The 26,112-nt window shown below is 41.0% G+C and overlaps 1 protein-coding gene across 3 annotated transcripts in view; it reads right to left on the reverse strand.

The window, feature by feature from the left end:
• Positions 1–1,527: 1,527 nt before the first annotated feature.
• HACL1 (2-hydroxyacyl-CoA lyase 1) overlaps positions 1,528–26,112 on the reverse strand; it is a 34,477-nt gene continuing 9,892 nt past the window's right edge. For 2 of the 3 annotated variants that reach the window (XM_063303842.1, XM_063303843.1), the window contains exons 6-17: positions 23,016–23,093; positions 16,924–17,018; positions 10,562–10,674; positions 9,360–9,495; positions 8,899–9,004; positions 8,064–8,147; positions 7,730–7,831; positions 6,180–6,334; positions 4,056–4,214; positions 3,795–3,902; positions 2,344–2,530; positions 1,528–2,105 (exon numbers count right to left, since the gene is read on the reverse strand). In XM_063303842.1, coding sequence (XP_063159912.1) covers positions 2,073–2,105; positions 2,344–2,530; positions 3,795–3,902; positions 4,056–4,214; positions 6,180–6,334; positions 7,730–7,831; positions 8,064–8,147; positions 8,899–9,004; positions 9,360–9,495; positions 10,562–10,674; positions 16,924–17,018; positions 23,016–23,093 — 1,356 coding nt within the window. In that variant the 3' untranslated portion in view covers positions 1,528–2,072. Of the gene's footprint in view, positions 2,106–2,343; positions 2,531–3,790; positions 3,903–4,055; positions 4,215–6,179; positions 6,335–7,729; positions 7,832–8,063; positions 8,148–8,898; positions 9,005–9,359; positions 9,496–10,561; positions 10,675–16,923; positions 17,019–23,015; positions 23,094–26,112 lie in introns of those variants that run through there. The other variant, XM_063303844.1, reaches the window with a different exon arrangement.

Consider the following 26,112-nt stretch of genomic DNA (forward strand, 5'->3'; position numbering starts at 1 on the left):
AATCATGCACATCACTACATTCCATGAGGCAATCTTCTTCAAGCCAGCGCCAAAGCCCATGCTTCTGGTTAATTAACATAGCAGCATCCTTTTTCAGGCTTTTCTTTTAATCTAAAACCACTTCACTATATAAATGAACAAATAAATAAGAAAAATAATCAACAAAGAGCTGTCTTTGAGGTGAATAGAGAAGGGAAGGAGTGAAAAATGAAACAGATGAACGAGGTAATTACCAAAAGACAGGGACAGTTGGTAAAGCCAAAAACAACAGTTCAATGTGATATGGACATTCCTGCTTTGGTGAGCTGGTTAATATATGAAGGGTTATAAGAAACTTTAGTTTGTTCAGTCTATGAGAAATGGTACCAGACCTGCTGATAAACTATCCCTAATTTCTAATTTAATTCCTCAGCACCGAGGATAGAACTCCAGGGGTTTTAACATTACTCACGGATTAAGCACAATCTAAATTCTTCATAAATCACACTACGTAGTTAATCTCACTAAAAAAGCATTAATGAAATTATTTTTTTAAATGTCAGGTTCCACGATTTTAAAAAATAGTATGCTTTATCATCTCCTGAAATTGTCCACCTTTCCTTCTTTCTACTTATAAATTGTTCTATGAAATGCTGAAGCCTATTTATTGTAGCATGTAACTCATAATTGACAGGTTGATGCAGAGCCCATCAAGTGGTTTGTTTGAATGTATTATTGCTGTCATGGGGGTGGGGGTGTAGTAGGGTTTATATTTAGGGTTTTATTTTTGAAATCCGCCCAGAGTCACTGTGATATAAATCTCTTTCATTAACTAATAAACAAACAAACAAACAAATAAATATTCCACAATACTCTCAACAAGACTGCAGATAGTCAAACAACTATTTCATCCAAACAATGAAGTATCAAATATTTTAAAAAGAATTATGACTTTTAGAACAAGTGTTAATAATCAAAATACAGAGCACTCATTAGCGCTATCAATTATAAGCCATTTTCTCCTTGCCCAGACAAATAACTAAACATTTCCTTTAAAAACAGCAAATAGACTAGTACATCTTTACATTAAAAAGAATCTTGAACAAATGGCGCCCTCTGGTGATTTTATCTTGGCTTTGAAGATTTATTCCAAAAAGAATTTTATACAATACTGATTGTACAAAATGAGGAAGTTATAAATTAAATTGTATTTGAAATTAAAACATATCCAACATCTTTCCAAATTAAAATACACATACTATTTAGTACTAAACTGTAAATGAATCACATACTTTTATATTTGGCTTCAGATTTCTGCTAACTTCTGTATGATGCCTGAAAGAAGATTCATAGCAAATTGACTTAAAATGTATTTATTTATTTGTCGAATTTATATGGCTGCCCATCTCACACAAAGTGACTCTAGGCGGTGTACAATTAAACTTACTATTAAAACATACTACAAAACCAATTAAAAACAATTAAAACAGTAAACATAGATAAAAATGTTAGAATGCTAGAAAACAAGTAACAGAGAGAACAAGATGATTTAATTTGGGAAAAATATTTATTCAGTGTTTATAAAATTATAAACTGTGGGGAAATGCCATAATTACAATCAGTATGCAAAATGCATACTCCATGCTTTTGCTGAGTAGGTTTAAGACCTACTGATTTCAACAGGAGTTATGTCATACATCTAGATGGTACATAGCATGGGGAAGGTTGCACTAGTGAAAGACACAGAGAGGGCTCTGTTGCATTCCCTTGCTGTAAAAATACAGAAAAAGCAAAAGTGAATCAGTATGTGATGTACCTCTCTTGCTTTAAGGTTTGGGGCAGGCATTAAAGTAAATGCTTCCATGGGTTGTTCGCAGCAGTGGAAAAAGAGAGAATGTTGCCAGCCAGGTGCCATTTCTCTCCCCAAAACAGTAAAGTACAGGTCTGTATGTAATTAGTGATCCTTTCTCACACATGACAATCAACAGGATCACTCAATTTGCAGAAACAGCTAGCAATTATACCGTGGAACCTGGACATCTGTTGAGTTTACATAGGCATTTTGCTCATGATTCCAGTCCTTTCATCTTATGTTACATGTTAGAACGGGTCAGCCAGTGAAAATCCTGAGAATACAAAAGAGCAGCAATACTCAACATTTCAGGATAAGAAACTACAAGAAATGTGATAGAGACACAAGGTACAGCAGACTGTAGTTTAGAAGGATATACCGAAAAACTTTCTAGACATCCATCACCTAGAAAATGTTTAGTAGAGGAGGTATCCTTGACTACACGTCAGGACAGGGCAAATAATAGAAGTAATGTTAACAGCAAGAGTAACAACGAATTCCCAAATACTTACTTGCTTCTTCCTGTCTGACAGTGGGTTGATCATGACATTAAGGAGAGAAGGCACAAGCTTTTCTGCTAGGCTTATCTTCAGAGCAGCCTGTAATTCTTCTGGTGTTCGTACAAAGTACCCTTTTCCACCAAAGGCAGACATAATCTGCTCATAGTGAGCATCTGGCAACAGAGCTACTGGAGGTGCACTAAATTAAGCAAAAAGATTTGGCTTAGGGTAGTGGGTTAAGACTCCTAAACAGGCAACCAATTATCATAAAAGGTCACTGCTAATTTGCTAAACAAGTAGAGCTTCATTTTCCCAATGCCTCAGGGAAATCAGTCAGGGCCCAATTAATTACTATGAGCAAGGTCAAACAGGGTTTTATTGAAGAAGAAATCCCAGTGGTGGAGAAATTCAGCCTTTTGATCTCTTCTATTCAGTTTCAGAGCATTCTGGATGACTTCAACAAAGCTCTCTAATACTTTTTTTTTTAAGTCTCACTGGAATTTTTCAGTGATTAAAGCTGTCAGCATGGAAAAATCTCCCTCAATGGAAACATTAACTGTGGCACTTATTTGATGTGCATCTTTTCCATGCTTAGATTTTATTTGTATAAGTACTAACACCTTCTCCTCCTTCCACTTTAAGTAAACTTTCTCCTTATTTATGACAGCATAGTCTGCACCAACGTTCTCTGACTTGGTGTCCTCCAGAAGTACTGTACTGAACTACACATTTCTGAATTCCCAATAGCTATTTGGGAATTCTCAAGCCCCTAGATGGGGATAGCTGGCAAAAACAGTTAGATGCAGGGTAATGTTTCACCACTGCAGTGCTGATGAACACAACAACTGGAAATGCTAGGAATGCAAAGTATACCCCATTCCCGGATTCTCCTTTCCTATTAATAGCATCATTCTGTTTTCCTTTCAATTTCCCAATAGGAGAGGAACCCCCCTCTCCCAATTAAAAACAAAAAGCAAAATCTATGACTATCTTTCCTTTGAGCAGAGATAAAGTAATTTGGGATACTCAAGATGTTCTGGAAGTTCAACTGCCATCAGCTCCAGCTAGTATGGCCAGTACAGAAAGGGAATGTGGAATTTCTAAAGCATTCTAGATCAGTGTTTCTCACGCTTGGCAACTTTAAGATGTGTGACTTCAACTCCCAGAATTCCCCAGCCAGCCAAATTTGAAACACTGATCTAGAAGGACCACTGCAACAGAGCAAGTTTGGGGTGTATTACTGCTGTATGTTTGTAGCACTGGTAATCTCAGTTAGTATGAGAAGTACTTATAACAAGGGACCCGCCCATTATCTCATTTATCTCATTAGAATCTGATGAAATTGAAACTATTATGACATTCTATTATATACAGCATTTAGTGCTTTAAGTACAACTTCAAATCTGTAAGAGCAAGAAGTTAAAAATTAACTGACTAATCAAGGTCAACACCAAAGTACCTACTATGTAGAAGGTTCTCCAAGCTTCAGTATATCCTTCCAAGTCTCTGAGTCCAAGCCGGTGTATATTCCATTGTTGTTGATTATGATTATTATGATGGGCAAGTTATGCCTAGAGTGATTAATAGGAAGGAAAACATCTGAAATTCCCATTTGGAGGAAATTTTTCTAATATTTTAATATGGCAGAAACTCTCACTTTGTACAGCAAAGGGTTTTTGTTTTGTTTTGTTTTTAAAGAAAATTGGGCTCTACAAAGGTTTTACCTGCAAATAGTCTCCACTTCCATACCAGAGAAACCAAAGGCACTATCTCCTTCTATACAGACCACTCGCTGCTCAGGATTATGGGTTTTAGCTACTGTAGCAGCTGCAATTGCAAAACCAAGCCCGACTCCCATTGTCCCAAAGGTACCAGCGTCAAGCCTATAAGAAAGGAAGATGTTACTATCTTTTTCATCATAGCATGTTTTCTGTTGGAGGGTTCTTAATTCACATCCACTATCCTGACTTTCTAAGAAGGTATGAAATATCTTTAGATATACCAGCTGACAGCATATATTGATGACCAAGACTGATTTATAGAAGCAATCAATAAACGTTGGGCTTGTGACAAGAACAAAGCTCTTCTATAGTCTGTTAATTACAACACAACTTTTTAAATCTGCTTGCTTTCAAGTTGAATTATAAAAGCACATGCTGGTTAATTGAACTGAGCTAGTGGACATGGCTATCAATTCCAATCTCCCTCTGGTGCCCTTTTTCATCTTCTGAAACCATATTTTGTCTCTCTCATTCTGACATCGTCTTTTTGTCTCTCATTCCTCCCTTCCCAGATTGAACCACTTGCTTACAGAAGGCCTTTGAAATCAGGAAGACAAAAGCATCAAATCAGACAGGTCCCTCACTTCTGCTTTAAAACCTTCACTGCCCAAATGCATGCATGCATACTTATTACTGGTAGTTCTTGAGCTACAACCATTTGTTCAGTGACTGTTCAAAATTATGGCCGCGCTGAACGAGGACTTATGACAGTCCACAAAGTTGCAGCCACCACAGTGTCTCCACAGTCACTTGGGTGCCCAGCTCATGATTACAATGTTGTAGCTAGCTGAGGTCATGTGATTGCCATTTGCGACCTTCCCTGCCAGTTTCCTACAAGCCAAGTCAATGGGGAAGCCAGCAGGGAAGGTTGCAAATCACTTCCATGACTTTTTATCCCAATGAGCCCCACTATGGAGTATGAGATTCTAGGGATCTCATACTCCGTACCACCAGCCCCCCACAGCCTCTGCTGGGCCCCCCGCACTCCCTAGCACCTGCCCACAGCACCCATGCACCCTCTGTGGCATTCATGTGCCATAGCACTGGCCTACAGCCTGCGCTTCTTGCCTCGGATGCCCCCCTTTCCCACTTAATGACCTGCGCAGCCCTGGGGTTACAACAGCAACCGGGACTGCCGTTGATAAGCAATGTGGTCACGTGACATTGCACTTTACAACCACATTGTTTAGAACAGAAATTCCAGTCCCAATTACCATCATAACCCAAGGACTATCTGTACTGATTGATTAGCAAAGAAAAATAATGGCCACAATATAGTCTTCATCTAATGAAAAGACTGTGTGCTTTAAATTTTGGGATTAAATATAGAACTTGCCTCATTTCCAACAAACTGATATACCTGTTCTAGTGAGTATGTTTTGCTGGAATCACCAGATTCATTATAAACAAGATTGGTGTTGCTTCATTTCACATATAAACAATATTGGTGAATATCTCTGCAATAGATGGATCCAGATCAACTGAACCAATATTAAATTGTCAAATTAAAACTGACTTCGTTATTGTTAGTTCTTTGGCACCCAAATAAAATACACTTCACCAAATACACTGCAAGTTTCAACAGAACTTGCTGAAGTTTCAATTCAAAGGATTCTAAGAGCCATGAACAAACTTGACTTGAAGTCAATTTTTTATTGATTCTGGAGACAAATTCTTAAGATGAGCACACAAAGCTGGTTCACCTTTCAGGTTGTTCTAGAAGATCCCCCAATCTTTCAGAGAAAACTTTTGAAAGTTATAGTTTTTGGAAAGGAAAACTGGTGGAAACAGTTCTTCCTATGTTCTAGAAGTTCTCTGTCGAATTAAAAGTCTGATGAAATGAACCTTTTCATACACAGTATTTTCCTTTTATATATATACTTAGATATTTATCTAAGCACTTTATCTGGATGGTAAGGTATGGAGGAGGCTAAAAATACAAACTGAAATAATGTGTTCATCACCTGCGCTGATAGCAGGAATGTAAATATAAATTGATTTGGCTTTCCAGGCAAATTGAGTACAAAATGCTATAATATTTATTCAGAAGAAAACCAATATATTTACCTGTGGCGGGGGAGATAGTTTGGAAGCATGGTGCGCCCAATATCCATAGTATTTGCTCCCTCACTGATCAGAATACAGTCCTTTGGCAAGAGTTCCCTCACATGGTGGAATACTGTGTAGTAATTCATTGGCAATTGCTTTTGTAGTGATAGTGCCTTAATTGAACAAGACAGTAAATAATGGGGCTTGTTAAAAATTAGCTGGCTCAGCTGCTCCTGAAAATATAAAGACTGCACAAACAGAACTGAAAGTCAAATAGTGATACGTCAGCTTGAGACAACTATTCAAGTGAAAAAGAAAAGCTGGGGAACAGTATGACTTTTTCCTTAGTGTTAATAGTAATAGCTTGTTACAGCAGCAACAACAAAAAGCCCTTAAGAATCTTGTGGTATTTTTTAAAAAAAACTAGTCTGGAATCACCAATTATACACACATGCACACAATCAAGCAAGAGTTCTTTGAAAGAATATTCGTCCCCTTTTGTATTTTATGAATATTTATATGTCTTTCCCACTTGAATCTCTGACCATCAAGGGAATCCGAATGAATACATAAAACCAGTTAACGCTGGCTTTATTTTGTCCATAAAAGTCATCCAGTGTGTAATAAGTCAATGTGAAGAAGTAATCAACCCATTAGATTCAGTAACTGGTTCCACCAACGTCAACTGCAATAACTGCAGACAAACAATTCCTGTAATTAGTTATCACGTTCTCATATTTTGTGTGGGAATTCTGGTCCATTCTCCATGGCAAATGTCTTCAAGAAGTCATGAACACTGATTTTAGTGAAGGTAAGGCAGGCCAACAGATCCCAGGATATTGTTCTGGGATTCATGGATGATTTTAGGCCTCACCCTTGGAATGATTTTGGCAAGATGGCTATTCTTGGGAAGATTTACTATTCTCCATTTCAAGACTATGTTACTGACAGTGGAGCAATAAAAAGTATCTGACTTTTTAATGGAAGTTTTCATAAAGTTATTTGAGTGGAGCATAGCATGCTTCTAGAATCTGTGGGGTGAAAACTTGCCATGATGAAGACAAAGTTTGTAAACTTTATACAGGGCAGGGCTGGCCCATATCAGCCCAATTGTTTAATGAAGTACTTGCACACCTGGCCCTAGTTATCCTTTTAACTGAATTGACTAAACTGGGTGCGTGTGATAACTTTTTCATCTTGGCACACTGCATGCTGGATTGCTGTGTTTAAGAAATAAAAGAAGCAAGGTGTTATTTGTTCAATCAGACTCCTATATATTAGTAAGATGCACATGAAGTTTGGGCAAAGACATACAAAAGATCCAGAAATTCTGAAAGGGGCAAATACTTTTTCACAGAAGCATGTGTGTGAATGACCTCAGTCTTCATTTCATTTCCCTCTGACCTCAGTTTACATCTCCTCTCCCCACAGCCATGGGTATATTCATACTTATAGCCCTGGATAATACTTAAATATGCCATGCAATAATAAATTTATTAAAAAAAATAGTCTTGTGGCATCTCAAATTTTAAGTCAAACTCCTTCCTGATACATATCATTAATGGTACCTTAGATGTTGCCTCATTGCTCTGCATTTTGGCCCAAAGATCTTTCCACCAGTCTGTATCCGAAGGATATTTCCAAAGCGTTCTGTTAAATCGATCTAAAAGCTAAGAATATAGCAATATGCTTACGAATAATTCCAGAGAGGTTTCCTCTCTTAAACGGTATTACAAAGATTGTTTGCTTTAGAGACATACTGTTACATTTTCCAATATATTGGTGCATATTTGGCCAGATAATTGACAATTCATCAGCCAAAATGGTTTTCAATCAAATTCTTCAATCCAGCTTCTACCTCCAATCAGCAGAAGGTGGCATTTACATAAAAGAGCATGTTACCTGCTCAGTCACTGCTTTTATGTCCCCCAACAAGGCTGCAGCAGGTTTCACATTGTTTCCCAACTCTTCAGCACAAATGTCTACCTATGAAAAAAACAACAAACAAAGCAAAGAATCAAACAAAGGATCTAGGCTCATCTATGCTTGCAAAGAACATCAGACAGTGACAAGCAATAATAATTTTCCTTAAAACCAAGGCTTCAGTTTTTAGTTCAGAACAAGGAAAAATGAACTGCTTGTTTCCCCTTGGTTGTTAACTTTCTTCTTTCGCCTAGGATTTACAACACACTGCACATAAAAACTGTCAGGCTGGATGAGACAAATTGCCTCTAAAAGCAAACATACAAAAGAACAGATGAAACTCAACCAAGGGGGAGAAAGAGCTAAAAAGGCAAATAAAATCTGTCTCTAAAGCACTTTGAAGAAACCTTTTTCAAGGGAAATTTAAATAGATCCTTGATCACATCAGGAACTAGGGTTTTTTAGAGAAATAAATTATTTCCTTGGTTTAGCATCCTGTTTTTTGACAATAACAATGCAGATGTACTGTATTTGGAAGATTAAAAAGCTTTTTAAGTGACATTACTTTATTTTTCACTTACCCTTTCTCCAGTAAATCCTGGGTTGGGTATACACTTATGCTACACCAGCCTTCGCCAACCTGCTACCCTTCAAATATGTCTTAAGTTCCAAGTTCCCAGCTAGCATGGACAATGCTGCTGAAAATTCTGGGCATTATAATCCAAATACCTCTGAAGAGCACCACATTTGGAAATACAGCTCTGGGATATGTCAGATGCACAACTGAATCCTAAAAGGAAATTTGTCTGAATACCTGAATAACCTTCACATCTGGATGAAACCTTGGTGGAAGTCCATAATGCAGAATCCAATTTAGTCTGGCTCCAAGTAATACTATCACATCAGCATATTGTAGTGCCCTAGTCATTAAAAAGAAAGGAAGTCAATGAAATTATTTTCACATATATTAAAAATATCCAGAAGAAACTTAACAATTAAAATTTTGTATTCTTTAATAATTAGAACTGTAATTTGCTCTTTATCACTCCTAAATAATGTCAGCTGTGGGTTAGAATGATTCCTACCTTCCCTAAATTGGAATTCACAAACTGTGGTAAGATGGTTCAACCATGGTTTACTGAATAAGATATCTCCCTGAGGTTACCTCAATAGTTTTACCATTACATTATTTTGGCTCTCATAACAATGATAAATATTATATTCTTTACCTTTAACTTCAAAGATTGGAAGGAAAGCTTCAATTTGTGCATTTACCTAGATCTGGCTGCAGCCACACAGTATGGATGATTGTCAGGAACAACACCCTTCCCCATTGGCGTAGGCAAAAATGGAAGCCCACATTGGTCCACCAACTTCCTGATGCTGTTTTCAGCACGTGAATAAGCAGCACCTAAGAGACACACCCACCACCACAAAAGACTCCATGACACTATTTCAGTACTCTAGGAACCCAATCTGTGACCAATCCAGTATGGGCTTTTCCTGATGATGTTTTGTCAAGAGCCACGTATACCTTCATCTGAATGTCAGAATAAATTAATATGCAGATTGGCCTCATCTCTTGATGGAGCAGAGCCTTGTATACAAAAAGAGAATCTTTTAACAAAGAATACTAATAATTTGCAGTGGTATTAAAACAGTAAAGCTTACAATATTTTATTGGTATTGCAAAGATGACTTCATTTTCCAGTAGCAACTTGTAATTTCAATTAAAACTGATCTATAAAAAGAAAGTGACTGCTACATCGAAATGCGGAAAATTTTTGATTTGACAACATGCAAGAATTCAAAATAATCTATACATCTTGAGTGAGCCCTTTAGTTAAAATAATTAAACATTTTTACCTATACACTTATTTGGCATCATTTTTATAGCAAATAAGTTTCCTAATAGCCTCCCCCTTTGCAGAGGGGTGGTCAATTGTCAACTCCATGCAGCTATCAAGATCCAGTTTTGCAGCCTCCCTAAATTATGCTGCCCAAATTGGACAATATGGTAACATATGTGCAGTGATACTTCCCCCTTTTTTTCCTCCCTCTAAATTAAATCCTAAAATAGGTGTGTTGCTCCCCTAGAAAGTCTAACAAATCAATTTTGAGTAAATCCCATTAAAAAAAAATCATTTTATTTCCTATCATTCTGGTAATATCCCTGTGTTACCATTATACCCACTGTGCCCTCCAGAAAGTGAAAATAATTTGAAAAGTGCAACTTCTGGGGAAAAAATAAGGTGTTACTTCTACTTTTAAACACCAGCAACAGAACAATTTCAGAGAAAATCATATTTTGCTCAAAAGGCAAAAACCAAACCAAAACATATCCTGAGATTTTAAAGAACTTATTTTATAAATAGACTAAACAATAAGCCAAGTAGAGAAACACTTCTGTTATTATATTTTGTAGTTTCTCTAGGGAGTAGGACATTTTTGTTTTGGTAGGATTGAAATAGGAGTACCTTTGCCAATAATTAGAAGTGGTTTCTTGGATTGTAAAATAAATGAAACTGCTTTAGAAATGGTCATCTCTTCAGCCATACTGATAGGAGGTGCTGGACAGCAGCCAATGTACCTGTAAGACAGAATGAAAAACTAATCCTCAAAAAAAGAACTGGAATAAACAACAGAGTCCATAAGAAACTATTTAATTTATGTATCACCATTTCAGGCTACTATAAGGAAGAACTAATGTGAACATACTGCATTCCCACCAAAATGAAACACTGGCTTACCATGAAGCTTATTTTCTATAGTGGATGGAAGTATCCTGAAAACTGGGTTGCTCCTCCCACTTGCTTCGATAGGCAGGAATAAAACCATTCCGAGGAGTCAGAGAGAACAACCCTCCCTTATGGTTACAAAATCAAAAAGCAATAGTAGCTCAAAGAAACTTCAAGAGAAAAACTAGACAGTACATAATAGGAGTTCTTTCCTGCAGCAAAACTATTATCTCACTAGGGAGAAACAGACACCCACCATCCACTGTAGGAAAGGAACCATCACAAAAAGTCCAATGATCCATTTTCCTACAGTAGAGTATTCTGAAATTGTTTCATAAAGGAAGGAAATTTAGGACTCAATCCACCTTGAAAACGTAGTTGTGGGAACACTGCATCTTAAGATGACCTGCTGAGAAGAAATAAACAAGTCCAAGGAAGGAAGGGAGGGAGGAAAAGAAAAGAAAGAAAAGAAAAGAAAAAAAAAAAAGAAAGGAAGTCAGTGTGTCTTATGTGCTTAGCTTATCTGCTGTGCTTATGTCCAACCAATGCCCAGAATGGCTTAGATGGAGGGAAAAAAACAATTATAGTGGAAAAAATAATACTGTCTACTTTGACTACCAGCTTCAGGAAGGGCTCATATAACTGTACTCTACGAAATATAGCTTAGTTATGCCTGAAACCAGAAACCCTGCAACATATTTATTTTAGAAATTATAAAATAAAGGACATCAACTCTAGACATGAGGCCCAGTACAACATAAAACTCACCTACCCTGTCCAGTAAAGGACTACCTTGATCTTTGTGTCCAGTTTTCCCAATGAAGGACTGATAAAGAAGTATGTAAACCAATTTGCAGGGGACGCGGTGGCGCTGCGGGTTAAACCGCTGAGCTGTCGATCGGAAGGTCGGCGGTTCGAAACCGCGCGGCGGGGTGAGCTCCCGTTGTTAATCCCAGCTCCTGCTCACCTAGCAGTTCGAAAACATGCAAATGTGAGTAGATCAATAGGTACCGCTTCGGCGGGAAGGTAACGGCGTTCCGAGTCGTCATGCTGGCCACATGACCCGGAAGTGTCTATGACAACGCCAGCTCCAAGGCTTAGAAACGGAGATGAGCACCGCCCCCTAGAGTCGGATTCGACTGGACTTTACGTCAAGGGAAACCTTTACCTTTACCTTAAACCAATTTGGAGGCTTATAATGCTAGAGCATGTTTTCTGCTAATTCACTGATAAATATGTATCTAATTTGTCAAGTTCATAGACTGACAGAGAACTAAAAGTGTTAAACCTATGGGATGTCCTGTGAAAAGCTATGGGAATGAACTACCTATTGGAGGAAAGAAAAAATATTCTTGGTCAGTGGATACTCAAAAAAAAAAGTCACTTGATATATGGGCTAAGACACTCCAGTGGAATTTTGGTCTGATATGTTTACATGTTTTGGAATTTTCTTGAAACAGTATTTATATATTGTTAAGAAATACAGTCACTTCCTTGTTACCTGGCAGATACTAATGGAAATCACTTTTTGATAATGTAGAATGGGTGGCTGCAGAAATGAAACAGAGATTAAGCTGGGAGTCATCCCAGGAGGAGAAATGGCAAACCACTTTTGTACTGTTGCCAAACACACAATGTGGATATATGCATGTACTCATCACAAGCTGAGCTTAGTTTGAAAGAGGCTTTACCTTTACTAGAGCAAGTGGGAGAAGCAACCCAGTTTGCAGGATATTATCCTCCATTGTAGCAAAGTATATAGCTGTGTAAAGGAAAAAATTATCAGCCTTCAAAACTAAAGCTAGCATTTCATTATGTGTTTACAAATGCTTACTCCAAATGCTTACTTTTTAATCCATAGCCAAAAATGTTATAACAAATTGTACACTGAGGCAAATTATGCATTCTGCTTCCTAGCAATGTGGGCAGGCACCAGTAGAATGGAACCTGTGGACACTAATTTCTATATAAATCAATTTCTTTCACATGGTTAGAACACGGTGATTTCACTCTTTTTGTTTTAACCAGTTAAAACATTACATTCCTTTAATTTCTTGGCTAGGTTCTTTCAAAGGAAGAATTACATTCTTTCCCATTTATTGCTCAGGAACAAGATCAAAAGCAAATGAGTCCCATTACAGCCTCTAATGTAATTTCCCCCACCAAAAAGTAGGACAGTTGCTGAAAAGCTTAAAGGCAACATAAGAAATGGCAACTGAAAGAAGAAATCAGAGCATTCCTGTAAGTGCTGGCTCTCAGACTGATAAAGATTCACGTGACCATTGTCTAATGGAGAGGATATCTGCTTCCTTGTTATTATATATTAATGTTATGAGAAACAGATTCTGAAAGTCTTTGCCCTAATACACAGAGATATATCTGGTTCTAAAGGGAAAATGGTTCGCTTGCCGGCATTCTTGTAGCACACCTGCTTTCATCTTAGTAAGAAAGCTTACTAAAAAAAAATTGATGAGATTCACACTTGAGAAGAAATCTCTTTTGGTTGAGACAGCTGCTAACGGCCTGGCAACTCCCTTGTAAGAACCTGGATGTGGGCATAGGATTTGGAGGTCCTGAGATTCCTTCCAAAATCTGAAGTAGCTGATGTTGGTGTGTTTTTTGAAGCATGTGCAGAGTGCTGGAAAGAGTTTGGCACAAGAGATCAGTAAAGACACCAGGCCTTGAAACAAAAATAGTTGTATTCAAGCAAACAGAGAACATAAGCAGTTATCTTCCAATTCGCTGGAAGTGCTTGGAAAATTTCTATTTACAAACAGCATAGTTTCAATTTCACTCACTCACACAGAGCAGGCTGGCTTTTTGCAAGCAAGCAAGCTTCAAAATGCAGCTTCCCTTATATGATCATCCAACACTTAACCTTTCTGACCTTTGTTACATTTTAACCTGAGAACAAATGATGCCAGACTTTTTAACTCTGCCTGTGCTCAAATTTACTGGTGCCTCTGCGACTCACCCGTAAGAGCAATAATAATAATACACCAACACTCCTCTTATTATCAGTGTGAGTTGCAGACCAACTTTTTCTGTTAATTCCTTGTGTCTCATTGCAACAAGAGGTTTTGTTTGAAAATCAGCAATCATGTCTTCTGAGTCACAATATTTTAACACTATTTTACCTTTGGTTATTAAATCTTTGATATGATGATATCTTATATCTGTATGTTTAATTCTGTTTTTACACCCTTCAGATCATGCCATAGAAGTACAAGCTTGATTATCTTCATAAACAGTTATAGGCTGGTGCAATTCCATGCCTATATCTTTTAACAGCTGTTTAAACCATATAATTTCATTACTGGCTTACGCTAGGCTGTAAGCTTCTGCTTCTGCTGTAGACAGAGCAACAAGTGTTTGTTTTCTAGTATGCCAAGCTATGATTGAGTCAACATATTTAATTAAAGTCCCAGATGTTGATTGCCTATCACTGAGGTCTGCTCCCCAATCTGAATCAGCATATGCCTGCAATTCTCCTGTCCCAGAGGCAGAGAGCCTCAGACAGAAATCCTTTGTTCCTTATCTGAACAGGCTTTTCAATGCTGCTTTTCCAGTAGATGTTGGTTTTTCTACCTGTCTACTTAAAATTGACACAGAATTTGAGATATCTGGGCGAGAATGATTTGCAATGTACAACAAACTTCCAATTGCAGATCTAAATCTGTCTGCCTCAGATAATTCAGGTTCTCCTATCTCCTTCTGGAATTCAGGAAGCATGGGGATGGAGACTGGGTTACATTCCTGCATGTTAAACTCCTCTAGGAGCTTCTCAATCTTGTTATACTGGCTTAACAGAAAACTACCACCTTTCTCTCTGTGTATTTCCAAGCCTAAGTAATTTGTTACTATGCCAAGACTTTTTAACGTGCAATTGCTTTTCATACAGGCTTCAAAGTCAAGTCTTTGTCTATCTGTTGATGTAAATAGTAGTAAATCATCAACATACAGGCAGAGATACATAAAGCCTTGTTCGTCTTTCTTAACATAAACACACGGATCTGCTTTTTCTTTTTCAAAACAAAAGGTCTGCATTGTCTCATCTAATTTTTGATTTCAGCAGTGAGCTACTTGTTTTAAACCATAGATTGATTTCTGCAGTTCACATACTAGATTTTTACCTTCTTCATAACCAGGAGGCTGTTGCATGTATAATTTCTGGTCTAACTCCCATACAAAAACACAGTTTGAATGTCATGATGATGAACTGACATCCTTTTGAGTGCAGCAACTTTCAGCAGCAATCTGATTGATTCACCCTTTGTAACAGGTGCAAATGTTTTGTCAAAATCTAAATCTTTCCTTTGAGAGAACCCTTTTGCAACCAATCTCGCTTTGTATTTTTGAATTTTTCCACTAGCATCCTTTTTTAGTTTGAAAACCCACCTACAACCCAGACAGCACTCATTGGGGGGTAGATTAACTAATTTCCAAGTTTTATTTTCTTTCAAGGATGCCAATTCCTCTTCCATTGCATCATGCCAGCATCTCGCAATTTCAGGAGGTCAATCATTTATTTGCTGTAAAGATTCACGTTCAGTAAATAAGTGGAAAGCTTTGACTGTCTCCACCTGAAAACGTGATGGAGGAACGCCTTTATTACTCCTCTGAGATCTACGAGGTAATTCAAGGTTATATCTTGGCTTCCATCACTTTCCTGAGAAGCATCTGTCTCATCAGATTCTCACTCCTCTTGTTTAGAGTCCTGACTAGGCGAAGGATCTTGCAGACCATTATCAGCAAGCCCTTGCTGTTCCCTTGTTGTTAAATCAACTGAAGAACTAGAATTTAATTTCCTCCAGTTTTGTTCTGCAAAAGAAGCGCTTTTGCTAATTATTAATTTATCACCTATTATGAACCTTTTTGACTTTGTTTATATCCAACAAAAATAGCTTTCTTTGTTGTGGAACGTCCTTTCCTTCTCTGCTGTTTTGCTAAATGAACCCATGCAGTACTACCAAAAACTCTTGAGATTGTTCACTTTTGGTTTCATACCATAAAACAAATGAAATGGAGTGTCCTTAATCACACAGTTACATAGTCTGTTTTGGACGTAACAGGCAGTGGATACTGCTTCACCCCAAAATTTAAAAGGTAATCTCACATCTTTAAGCAAGCACATCATTGCTTCTTGAAGCATTCTGCCTTTTCTTTCAGCAACTTCCCTTCCTTTGCTTTCTCACGCTGCAACTTCCCAGAAGGGAAGGGGGCAGGTCTTTCCTGTCTCTTCTCCCACTCCGCAAGTAGCCGTCCAGATACATACGAGGGGGTGAGGTCATTTTTGGGCATTGCCTCTAGGGTACAAATTAGCATGTCCCACGTTTCATTCAGTGAAGACAACATGATGTAGGATTTTGTCAGAGGTGCAAACTCCATACCTCTCTCTTGCAACTCTGCAAACAGCTTCTGTATATGATGTAAATGATCTGGCAAATTTCCCTCCTCTGTTAAGTAGGCTTTGTACAGCTTCCTAGTTAGGGAGGCTGTATAACTACTCCCTGCTATTGCCTTCACATATAAGTCTCTTAATGTGCCCCACAGCTGTTTTGCAGACTGTAACCCATGCACACTCACTAGCTGATTGTCTTTAACTCCTAAAATAATGGATGCTCTGGCATGTTCATCCTGTCTAAGCCATGCATTACTGGGGTTCTCACCCGTAAGAACAATAATAATAATACACCAACAGCTTATTTAAGCAATAGGCTACCATTAAATCCCATTTAATAGCTCTTAGAGAGCCATTTGTACATTTGAGTCTTTCGTGGAACTGAACGTTCATCTAAATAATCTTGACCTCAACTGTTTCACTTTCCATTCTAAATAGTTTCTTTATAAGTTTGTTAAGGAATACATTTTTTAAAAAGTTGGAATTCATTGGGTGGGATCAGTTGGTTAAAAGGCTTTGATGAGACTGACTTACATTTCTTTAGAGCTTTTCACTCCAAAGAATATTTTGTGCTATGTTCATTTGTAGAATCAATTTTTACCTTTATTAGGAGGACATCCCACGAGCAACCACAAGTACAGTAAAATGACCACAAAATTATCAGTAGAAATCACCTGCTACTGCAGTGATAACAACTCACTTGGCAGAGTTTTTCTTCACTGTCAGATTGACAAAGTCTCCAGGTATGTCAATATAGCAGGCACCTGGGCGTCCATAAATGCTGGTTCTGACAGCCTAGATTGATTAGTTAGAAGATAAAATACATGGCAATAACCATGATTAAGAGTTTTATTTTTAATTACAACAGCCTTTATCAATAAAAATGCATTAAATAAACAATGGAGAAAATGGATATCCAACTGACTGAAGAATGGATGTCTATCTGGCTCAGTCTGTAACTAGGCATATCCACGGTCTATTTAGCTCTATGAACAAGTGCATTTGGAGTCACTAAATCAAAATCTCCAGCTGCATTCTGTAAGTAGCGTGACCCCTAGGCAGGTATCTCTGGAAAATGAGCTTTCCTTTCTGTAAACTAGCCACTCCTTTTTACCTTGGGACTGTGCATAGCAGCCATAGCCATGCTACAAGAGAGACCTCCTCCTCAAGATATAAATGGATCTACAGGCTCATTTAAAGACTCCTGGAACAAAGGTTCAGTACAGGTAGTCCTTGCTTAACAACCATTATTGGGACTGGAATTTCAGTTGCTAAGCGAAGTGGTCATTAAGCGAATCCAACCTGATTTTACCACCTTTTTTGCAGCAGTCATAAAGCAAATCACCGCAGGTGTTAAGTGAACCATGTGGTCATTAAGTGACTTACGCAGTTCCCCACTGATTTTGCTTGCCAGAAGCCAGCTGGGAAGGTCAAAAATGAAGATCATGTGCCCACGGGTTACTATGAAGGTCATAAATGAGAACTGATTGCCAAGCACCCAAATCATGATCATGTGACCCTGGGGACACTAAGACGGTCGTAAGTGTGAGGACCAGTCATAAGTTTGAACCGTCACTAAATGAATGATTAAGTGAGGACTACCTGTAGTAGTGTAAGAATTCTTAGAAACCATTCTTATGCACAATGAAACTTTAATAGAAACTAGTAGAAATAGACTTGTATGCTTCAGAAAGGTTTTGTAGCATTATTTGCATTTTCAATCTTCAGTTCTTATATTATTATTATTGTATTGAGTACCAATATATTTTATTTTTATTTTATTTTTTATTTTCTATCCCGCCTTTATTATCTGTGTAAATAACTCAAGGCAGCAAACATACCAAATACTCCTTCCGCCTCCTATCTTCCCCACAACAACCACCCTGTGAGGTGAGTTGGGCTGAGTGAGAGTGACTGGCCCAAGTTCACCCAGCCAGCTTTCATGCCTAAAGCGGGACTAGGACTAGATCTCAGTCTCCTGGTTTCTAGCCCATTGCCTTAGCCACTAGACCAAACTGGCTCTTTACTTTTGTATAAACCTACATAGCATTACACAGCTAACATACAGTATTTGTCTAATAATACTAACATACAACATTATCATCTTTAAAGGTGCTGGCCATTTTCTATAGTTAGATGCTGATCTGATGATTACTCTGAGAAATATATAAATATTCCTGCAGAAGAGTGTTCCAAGCATCTGGAGGATAAAATCACTCAGATTTGTACCAAGTTGGATGCCAAGTGGAGATGACATGGCCTGTGGAGATGCCTGGGGAACGTACTTACCCAGTTATCTGGGAACAGTTTGATCCTGTTGGACCCAAGGAAGTAGACAGGGTCCTCTGGACTGTAAATGCCACCACTTGCCAATTAGATGCACACACCTCCTGGCTGGTGAAGGCAGCTTGGGAGGTGACATGTGGGTGGGTCCAAGTGATGGTGAACTCATCCTTGAGGGAGGGAGGGAGGGTTTCCAACAATCCTTAAAGAAGCGTAGGTGCACCCCCTCCTCAAGAAACCAATGCTGGATCCCACCATACTGGACAATTTTCATCCAGTCTCCCACCTCCCCGTTTTAGGGAAGGTGGTTGAGAAAGTGGTGGCATTGCAGCTCCAAAGGATCCTGGATGAAATGGATTATCTGGACCCTTTTCAATCAGGTTTCAGGCCCAGATATGGGACAGAAAGAGCACTGGTTGCACTTCTGGATGACCTCTGGCGGGAGCGGGATGGAGGCAGTGCATCCATCCTTGCTCTCCTTGACCTCTCAGCGGCTTTCGATACCATCGAACATGGTATCCTTTTGGGTCAGCTCAGGGAGTTGGGGGTGGGTGGTGCAATTTTGTGCTGGTTTACTTCCTTCCTCCAGGGCCAGTCCCAATTGGTGTTGATAGAGTGCAAGAGATCCGGCCCACGACCCCTCCTTTGCGGGGTGCCGCAGGGTTCGGTACTCTTTCCGCTCCTTTTCAACATCTACATGAAACCGCAGGGTGAGATCATCCGTCGCCACGGGGTGAGGTATCATCAATATCCTGATGATACCCAATTATACAGTACATCTCCATCCCGGGTGACTTAAGTGAAGCTGTGGCCACCCTCTCTCAGTGCCTGGAGGCTGTAGGGGTGTGGATGGGGAACAACAGGTTTCAGCTCAACCCTTGTAAGATGGAGTGGCTGTGGGATGAGGGCTCCTTGGCATCCAGGAACTTACCATCTTTGGTTCTGGATGGGGTTGCACTGCCCCAGACAGATCCAGTGAGGAACTGTCATGCGCTGCCTACTACTGAGTAAAACACAGACACTAAATTAGGGAAGATTAGGTTCTGGTTTATTTCAGCATAGTGCATAGCTAGAAAAAGCTGAGAGTGAAGGGAGCGCGCTGGTACGGGGTTTAAATAGCCCGCGCCGGTCAGCGCCCCCCCCACCTTGGGTTGTGTCATCCCCCCAAGTCCTGTATGCTTCGTTGCCGGTAGGTGAGGGGTCGCGGGGCCCCTGCTGGTGCCCCGGGCTTCTCTCGTAATCGTTTTCTTCCTCCGGCCGGTGATTGCTTTCAGCTGGGCGATATCCTTGGCGTTCCTGCTGACAGCTCCAGGCGTGCCTCGTGATCCGCCCTGTCTTTGTCGCTCTTTCTTCCCCTTTTGTGTTCTCTTGACTGGATTTTCCGGCCGGGGTCGTTCCCTTCTCCTCGGGGTCTGTGTCTGTTGTTGTGCGTGCTTTGCTTATCTTTAAATCCCTTACTCTTGTTTCCGAGGTATTGTCATGTGTGCCATTGTGCTGATGCATTCAGCTCAACGGTGCTCATGACATACTGCCCCCCTTTCGAATGGTAGCCCCCCCCGGCATTCCGGTTTTTCCGGGAGAGCTGTCAAATTTTATTTTATTTTTTGTATTTCCCGCCGGAGTGCTTTCACCCCTCCCCTTGCTCCGCCCTCTACCGCGTTTCCATCTTTTGGGTGTGTTCCGAGTGCGCATGCCTCGACCACACCCTGCTCGTTCTTGCTCAGTTCGTGAGAGGAGGCGTGGCTGGTCTGGTGCTGTTTCAACTCCAGGTAGGATCCTTATCTTTTTGTTTTGTTGATTGTTTTGTTTTGATGTTTGTCGTGTTGTCATGTGTGCATCCTGGCCATTTGCCCTCTGGCGATGCACCTATGACCAATCTTCCCTCCCCAATGGGCCTGGAGAGGGTGAGGGAAGGGTGAGTCTCAGGGGGGAGGAGGTCTACTCAAGTCGCAGGCTTGGGGGGTCCCTTCCCCTGGGGGCGACGCAGGTGGGGGGGGAGGCCCGAGGGGGGAAGTGTGTCCTAAGGGGCCGGTTCGGCTGGGCGCCCCTTTGGTTTGTCGGGGTACGTCGTGTGGAATGCTCAGGTCAGGTCCGGTGCCTTAACGTGTTGAGCCACCACCCATTCTGGGTGGGGGAAGTGTTTCCATTTTACTAAATAGTATAGTGTGCCCCGTTGACGGCGGGAATCGAGTATTTCTTTTACCTCGAAATGTTGTTGGCCGTCGATCATCACTGGGGAGGGCAGAGGCGTGCTTGGGTGCCATCGGGAGGTGGTTGCTGGTTTCAGGAGGCTGCTGTGGAATACCGGGTGGAGTCTCCTTAGATTGTGCGGCAGGTCCAGGCGTACTGCCACCGGGCTCACTATTTGTGTTACTCGAAGCGGCCCAATATACTTAGGCCCCAGTTTCTTCGAGGGTTGAGGTGATTTCATGAATTTGGTGGAAAGGTAGACCATATCCCCTACCTGGAATGTCGGTTGCTGGCGCCGGTGCTTGTCGGCCTGTTCTTTATAGGCGGACTGTGCTTCCTTCAGCGCTGCCGTGATTACTGGCCATGATTCCGCTATCTTCCGTCCCCAGTCGCCTGCACCCACTTGGGGTCCCGGGGGTTGCGGTAGCTCCGGTATGGGTACGAACTCGTGCCCGGAGACTACTTCGAACGGGGTTTTCCCTGTACTCGTGTGAATGGCGTTATTGTAGGCGACTTCTGCAAACGGAAGCAGGTCGACCCAGTCGTCTTGGTGGTAATTGGTATATGAGCGTAGGAATTGTTCTAGTGTGGCATCGAGGATTTCCGTGGCTCCGTCCGTCTGGGGATGCCAGGCTGTGGATAGGGCTTGTTGGGTCCCAATCAGTTTTAGAAAAGCCCGCCAGAATTTCGAGGTGAATTGTGTGCCCCTGTTGGTCACCACGCATACGGGACATCCGTGTAACCTGTACACGTGTACGAGGAAAAGTTTAGCCAGCTGCTGGGCGGACGGGACTGATGAGCAGGGGATGAAGTGTGCCTGTTTAGAAAAGTAGTCTTTCACCACCCAAATGGTTGTTTTCTTCTAGCTGGGTGGTAGATCTACTATAAAATCCATGGAGATTTCCTCCCATGGTCGGGAGGGCTCCGCCACCGTTTGTAGTAGTCCCGGAGGTTTTCCCGGTGCCCGTTTGGCCATTGCGCATATCGGGCAGGATGCTACGTAGGCCTTAACGTCCCGTCTCAATGCGGGCCACCAGAACTGTCGTCGTGTTAGGTGCAGGGTCTTTAGAAACCTGAAGTGTCCCGCTTGTTTGCTGTCGTGTGATCTGTGCAGGATTGCCTGGCGCTGTGAATCCGGGACATATATTCTGCCTTCCCCCCATGCTAAGTCTTGTTCCATTGTCACCTTGTCGGGGTTTGCTAGTAGCCAGGGGTCGGTTTTGAGGGCGGCGGTGAGGTCCGCGCGTATCCCTCCTGGCAGTCGCGGGTGGCGCCGTCTGGTCGCTGGTTGCCTTGCCGTCGGTTGAGACGTGGGGTTGAGCTGTTTCTGAGCGCTGCTTCGGGTGGTCACTGCCATTCCCAGCTGGGAGGCGGATAGGACCGTCCCAATCATATCTGGGATGGGCTCTTCATCTTGGGGCAGTCGGGAGAGGGCGTCAGCCAGGAAGTTCTTTTTGCCCGGTATGAACTTCAGTTGAAAGTTAAAGCGGCTGAAGAATTGGGCCCATCTGACCTGTTTCGGGCTGAGGCGTCTGGGCGTCCGGAGGGCCTCGAGGTTCCGGTGGTCTGTCCAGACCTCGAATGGTTGGGTGGCTCCTTCCAGTAGATGCCTCCATGTTTCTAGCGCCAATTTTACCGCGAACGCCTCCTTCTCCCATACGTGCCAGCGCCTTTCCGTCTCCGAGAATTTCCTTGACAGGTAGGCGCATGGTTTCAGGATTCCTGCAGGGTCCTTTTGGAGCAGTATGGCCCCCAGGGAGAAGTCTGAGGCGTCGGCTTGGACCACGAACGGCTGTTCTGGGTCCGGATGTGCGAGAATTGGCTCCGTTGTGAACAGCGCTTTCAGTCTGTTGAACGCTGTCTGACACGCGGGAGTCCAATTTAGTACTGTCCCTGGGTTCTTGGCTCGGTGGGGCTTGGCGAGGTCAAGTTTAGGACTCTCAGCTTTATGTCATGCGCTGCCTACTACTGAGTAAAACACAGACACTAAATTAGGGAAGATTAGGTTCTGGTTTATTTCAGCATAGTGCATAGCTAGAAAAAGCTGAGAGTGAAGGGAGCGCGCTGGTACGGGGTTTAAATAGCCCGCGCCGGTCAGCGCCCCCCCCACCTTGGGTTGTGTCATCCCCCCAAGTCCTGTATGCTTCGTTGCCAGTAGGTGAGGGGTCGCGGGGCCCCTGCTGGTGCCCCGGGCTTCTCTCGTAATCATTTTCTTCCTCCGGCCGGTGATCAGGCATCCCAACCACCTTATTATACTACAGTGTTCCACTGCTATTTGTGTGTCAGAGCTACATGAGAAAGAGCAAGTATTGCTGTTACCTTCTCGATAACTGCAGGAATAGCTTCTAGACTGTTTGGTCTGACAGAAAATTTGCTGTAAAGTCTGCAGGCTTCAACCTGGAAACAAACACACACACACCCCTCGATTATTATTTTCTAAATAACCACAGGATAGTTAAGTGCTCTTAATTTTATTGGCTAAGTGGCTAAGTGCTCTTAATTTTATTTATTTTTTCAATTTATATGGCTGCCTGTTCCATCTTTTTATATTTAAAATCACAGGATGATTTTACAACAGGAACTCTACTTGATCAGCCCAACAATCCATTCAGTTCACATCCTGCTTCCACAATAAATAATAAAAAACAGGGAACAGCAGCTGTTTCCTGAAAACTGCTTTGCAGAAGTACTCTTGCAATGAACATGGAGGTTCTATTTCTAATTATAAATACCACAACTATTAGTTAATTCCAGATAATGCTAGGATTACTCTATCATAATGATCTACAGAAAACCTTCTTTATAAAGACTTCCAAACATACGTTACATAATACCTGTTCTTAACACAACAAGTTACGTTTTGTAAAATGTACTGCATGGCCATTTCAAAAGTTCTGATCATCTGAAAAATTAGACAGTGAGATAAGGAATTATTTTTAAACAAGCAATGTGCAGAAGTGGAAGAAGACAATAGAATCGGAAGGACAAAAGCCCTCTTCCAGAAAGTTAGAAACATCAGAGGTAAATTCCAGGCCAAAATGGGTATGATCAAAAACAAAGATGGCAAGGACCTAACAGAAGAAGAGATCAAGAAAAGGTGGCAAGAATATACAGAAGACCTGTATAGGAAGGATAACAATATCGGGGATAGCTTTGACGGTGTGGTCAGTGAGCTAGAGCCAGACATCCTGAAGAGTGAGATTGACTGGGCCTTAAGAACCATTGCTAATAACAAGGCAGCAGGAGATGGTGGTATCCCAGCTGAACTGTTCAAAATCTTGTGAGATAATGCTGTCAAGGTGATGCATGCCATATGCCAGCAAATTTGGAAAACACAAGAATGGCCATCAGATTGGAAAAAATCAACTTATATCCGCATACCAAAAAAGGGAAACACTAAAGAATGTTCAAACTATCGAACAGTGGCACTTATTTCACATACCAGTAAGGTAATGTTCAAGATCCTGCAAGGTAGACTTCAGCAATTCATGGAGTGAGAAATGCCAGATGTACAAGCTGGGTTTAGAAAAGACAGAGGAACAAGGGGTCAAATTGCCAATATCCGCTGGATAATGGAAAAAGCCAGGGCATTTCAGAAAAACATTTATTTCTGTTTTATTGACTATTCTAAAGCCTTTGACTGTGTGGACCATAACAAATTGTGGCAAGTTCTTAGCGGTATGGGGATACCAAGTCATCTTGTCTGCCTCCTGAGGAATCTGTACAATGACCAAGTAGCAACAGTAAGAACAGACCACGGAACAACGGACTGGTTTAAGATTGGGAAAGGAGTACGGCAGGGTTGTACACTCTCACCCTACCTATTCAACTTGTACACAGCACACATCATGCGACATGCTGCGCTTGAAGAATCCAAGGCCGGGGTTAAAATCGCTGGAAGAACATTAACAATCTTAGATATGCAGATGATACCACTTTGATGGCTGAAAGCCAGGAGGAACTGAGGAGCCTTATGATGAAGGTGAAAGAAGAAAGTGCAAAAGCTGGCTTGCAGCTAAACCTCAAAAAAACCAAGATTCTGGCAACCAGCTTGATTGAGAACTGGCAAATAGAGGGAGAAAACATAGAGGCAGTAAAAGACTTTGTATTTCTAGGTGCAAAGATTACTGCAGACGCTGACTGCAGTCAGGAAATCAGAAGACGTTTAATTCTTGGGAGGAGAGCTATGACAAATCTTGATAAAATAGTTAAGAGCAGAGATATCACACTGACAACAAAGGTCCACATAGTTAAAGCAATGGTGTCCCTGTAGTAACATATGGCTGCGAGAGCTGGACCATAAGGAAGGCTGAGAGAAAGAAGATAGATGCTTTGGAACTGTGGTGTTGGAGGAAAATTCTGAGAGTGCCTTGGACTGCAAGAAGATCAAACCAGTCCATACTCCAGGAAATAAAGCCAGACTGCTCACTTGAGGGAATGATATTAAAGGCAAAACTGAAGTACTTTGGCCACATAATGAGAAGACAGGACACCCTGGAGAAGATGCTGATGCTAGGAAAAGTGGAAGGCAAAAGGAAGAGGGGCCGACCAAGGGCAAGATGAATGGATGACCTTCTAGAGGTGATGGACTCATCCTTGGGGGAGCTGGGGGTGTTGACGACCGACAGGAAGCTCTGGTGTGGGCTGGTCCATGAAGTCACAAAGAGTCAGAAGTGACTAAACGAATAAACAAAAAAATTGTTTAATAAATAAAATAGTTTAAAAAGACTGAAACAATATAAAAAAATGGAACAGCAGCCCTATACATTAAACAAACAAATAAAATTAAAAGCACTTAGCCATATGTGAGGCAAAGGACATCAGATTATATTTAATTATATAATTCTGTTTACCAATAGAATAAAGCTTTAATATCACTAAACCATCTATACTCCAACTGAACCCTCTGAACATGAGAGTGGCTTGGGAGGAGAGTAATGAGGGGTATGTCTGCTTAATGTTGACTTTTTTTGTGGAGGGAGGGGGGAAAGGGAGGCTTCAATCTTGACTCCTGGTGACTACATGGATAAGCCCATGCAGTTTTCCTGGCCCAAGGTCACCCAGCTGCCTTGTGCCTAAGGCAGGACTAGAACTCAGTCTACTGGTTTCTAGCCCAGTGCCTTTAACCATTATACCAATTGGCTCTCAATGCTGAATATTATCCATTAATATTAATCACGCTCAACTCAAGCCCATTTGAACAGGAGTGGGACGATGGAGGATCAGGAAGCACGATAATGTAATATAAAGTACCAGAATAGACAAAAGAGCAGTCCTTTATGTTTAAATTTAAAAAAACAGAATTATTAGTTTAAAAGCAAAGTTCTAAAACAGCCAGGTAGTTGGAGATGACGAAGATCTGCTGGTGATGGTGAACTTATCGATTTTTATGTAAGATATTGAATAAAGTGGCTCA

This window comes from Candoia aspera, chromosome 4 (assembly GCF_035149785.1).
Source record: "Candoia aspera isolate rCanAsp1 chromosome 4, rCanAsp1.hap2, whole genome shotgun sequence".
Lineage (NCBI taxonomy): Eukaryota > Metazoa > Chordata > Lepidosauria > Squamata > Boidae > Candoia > Candoia aspera.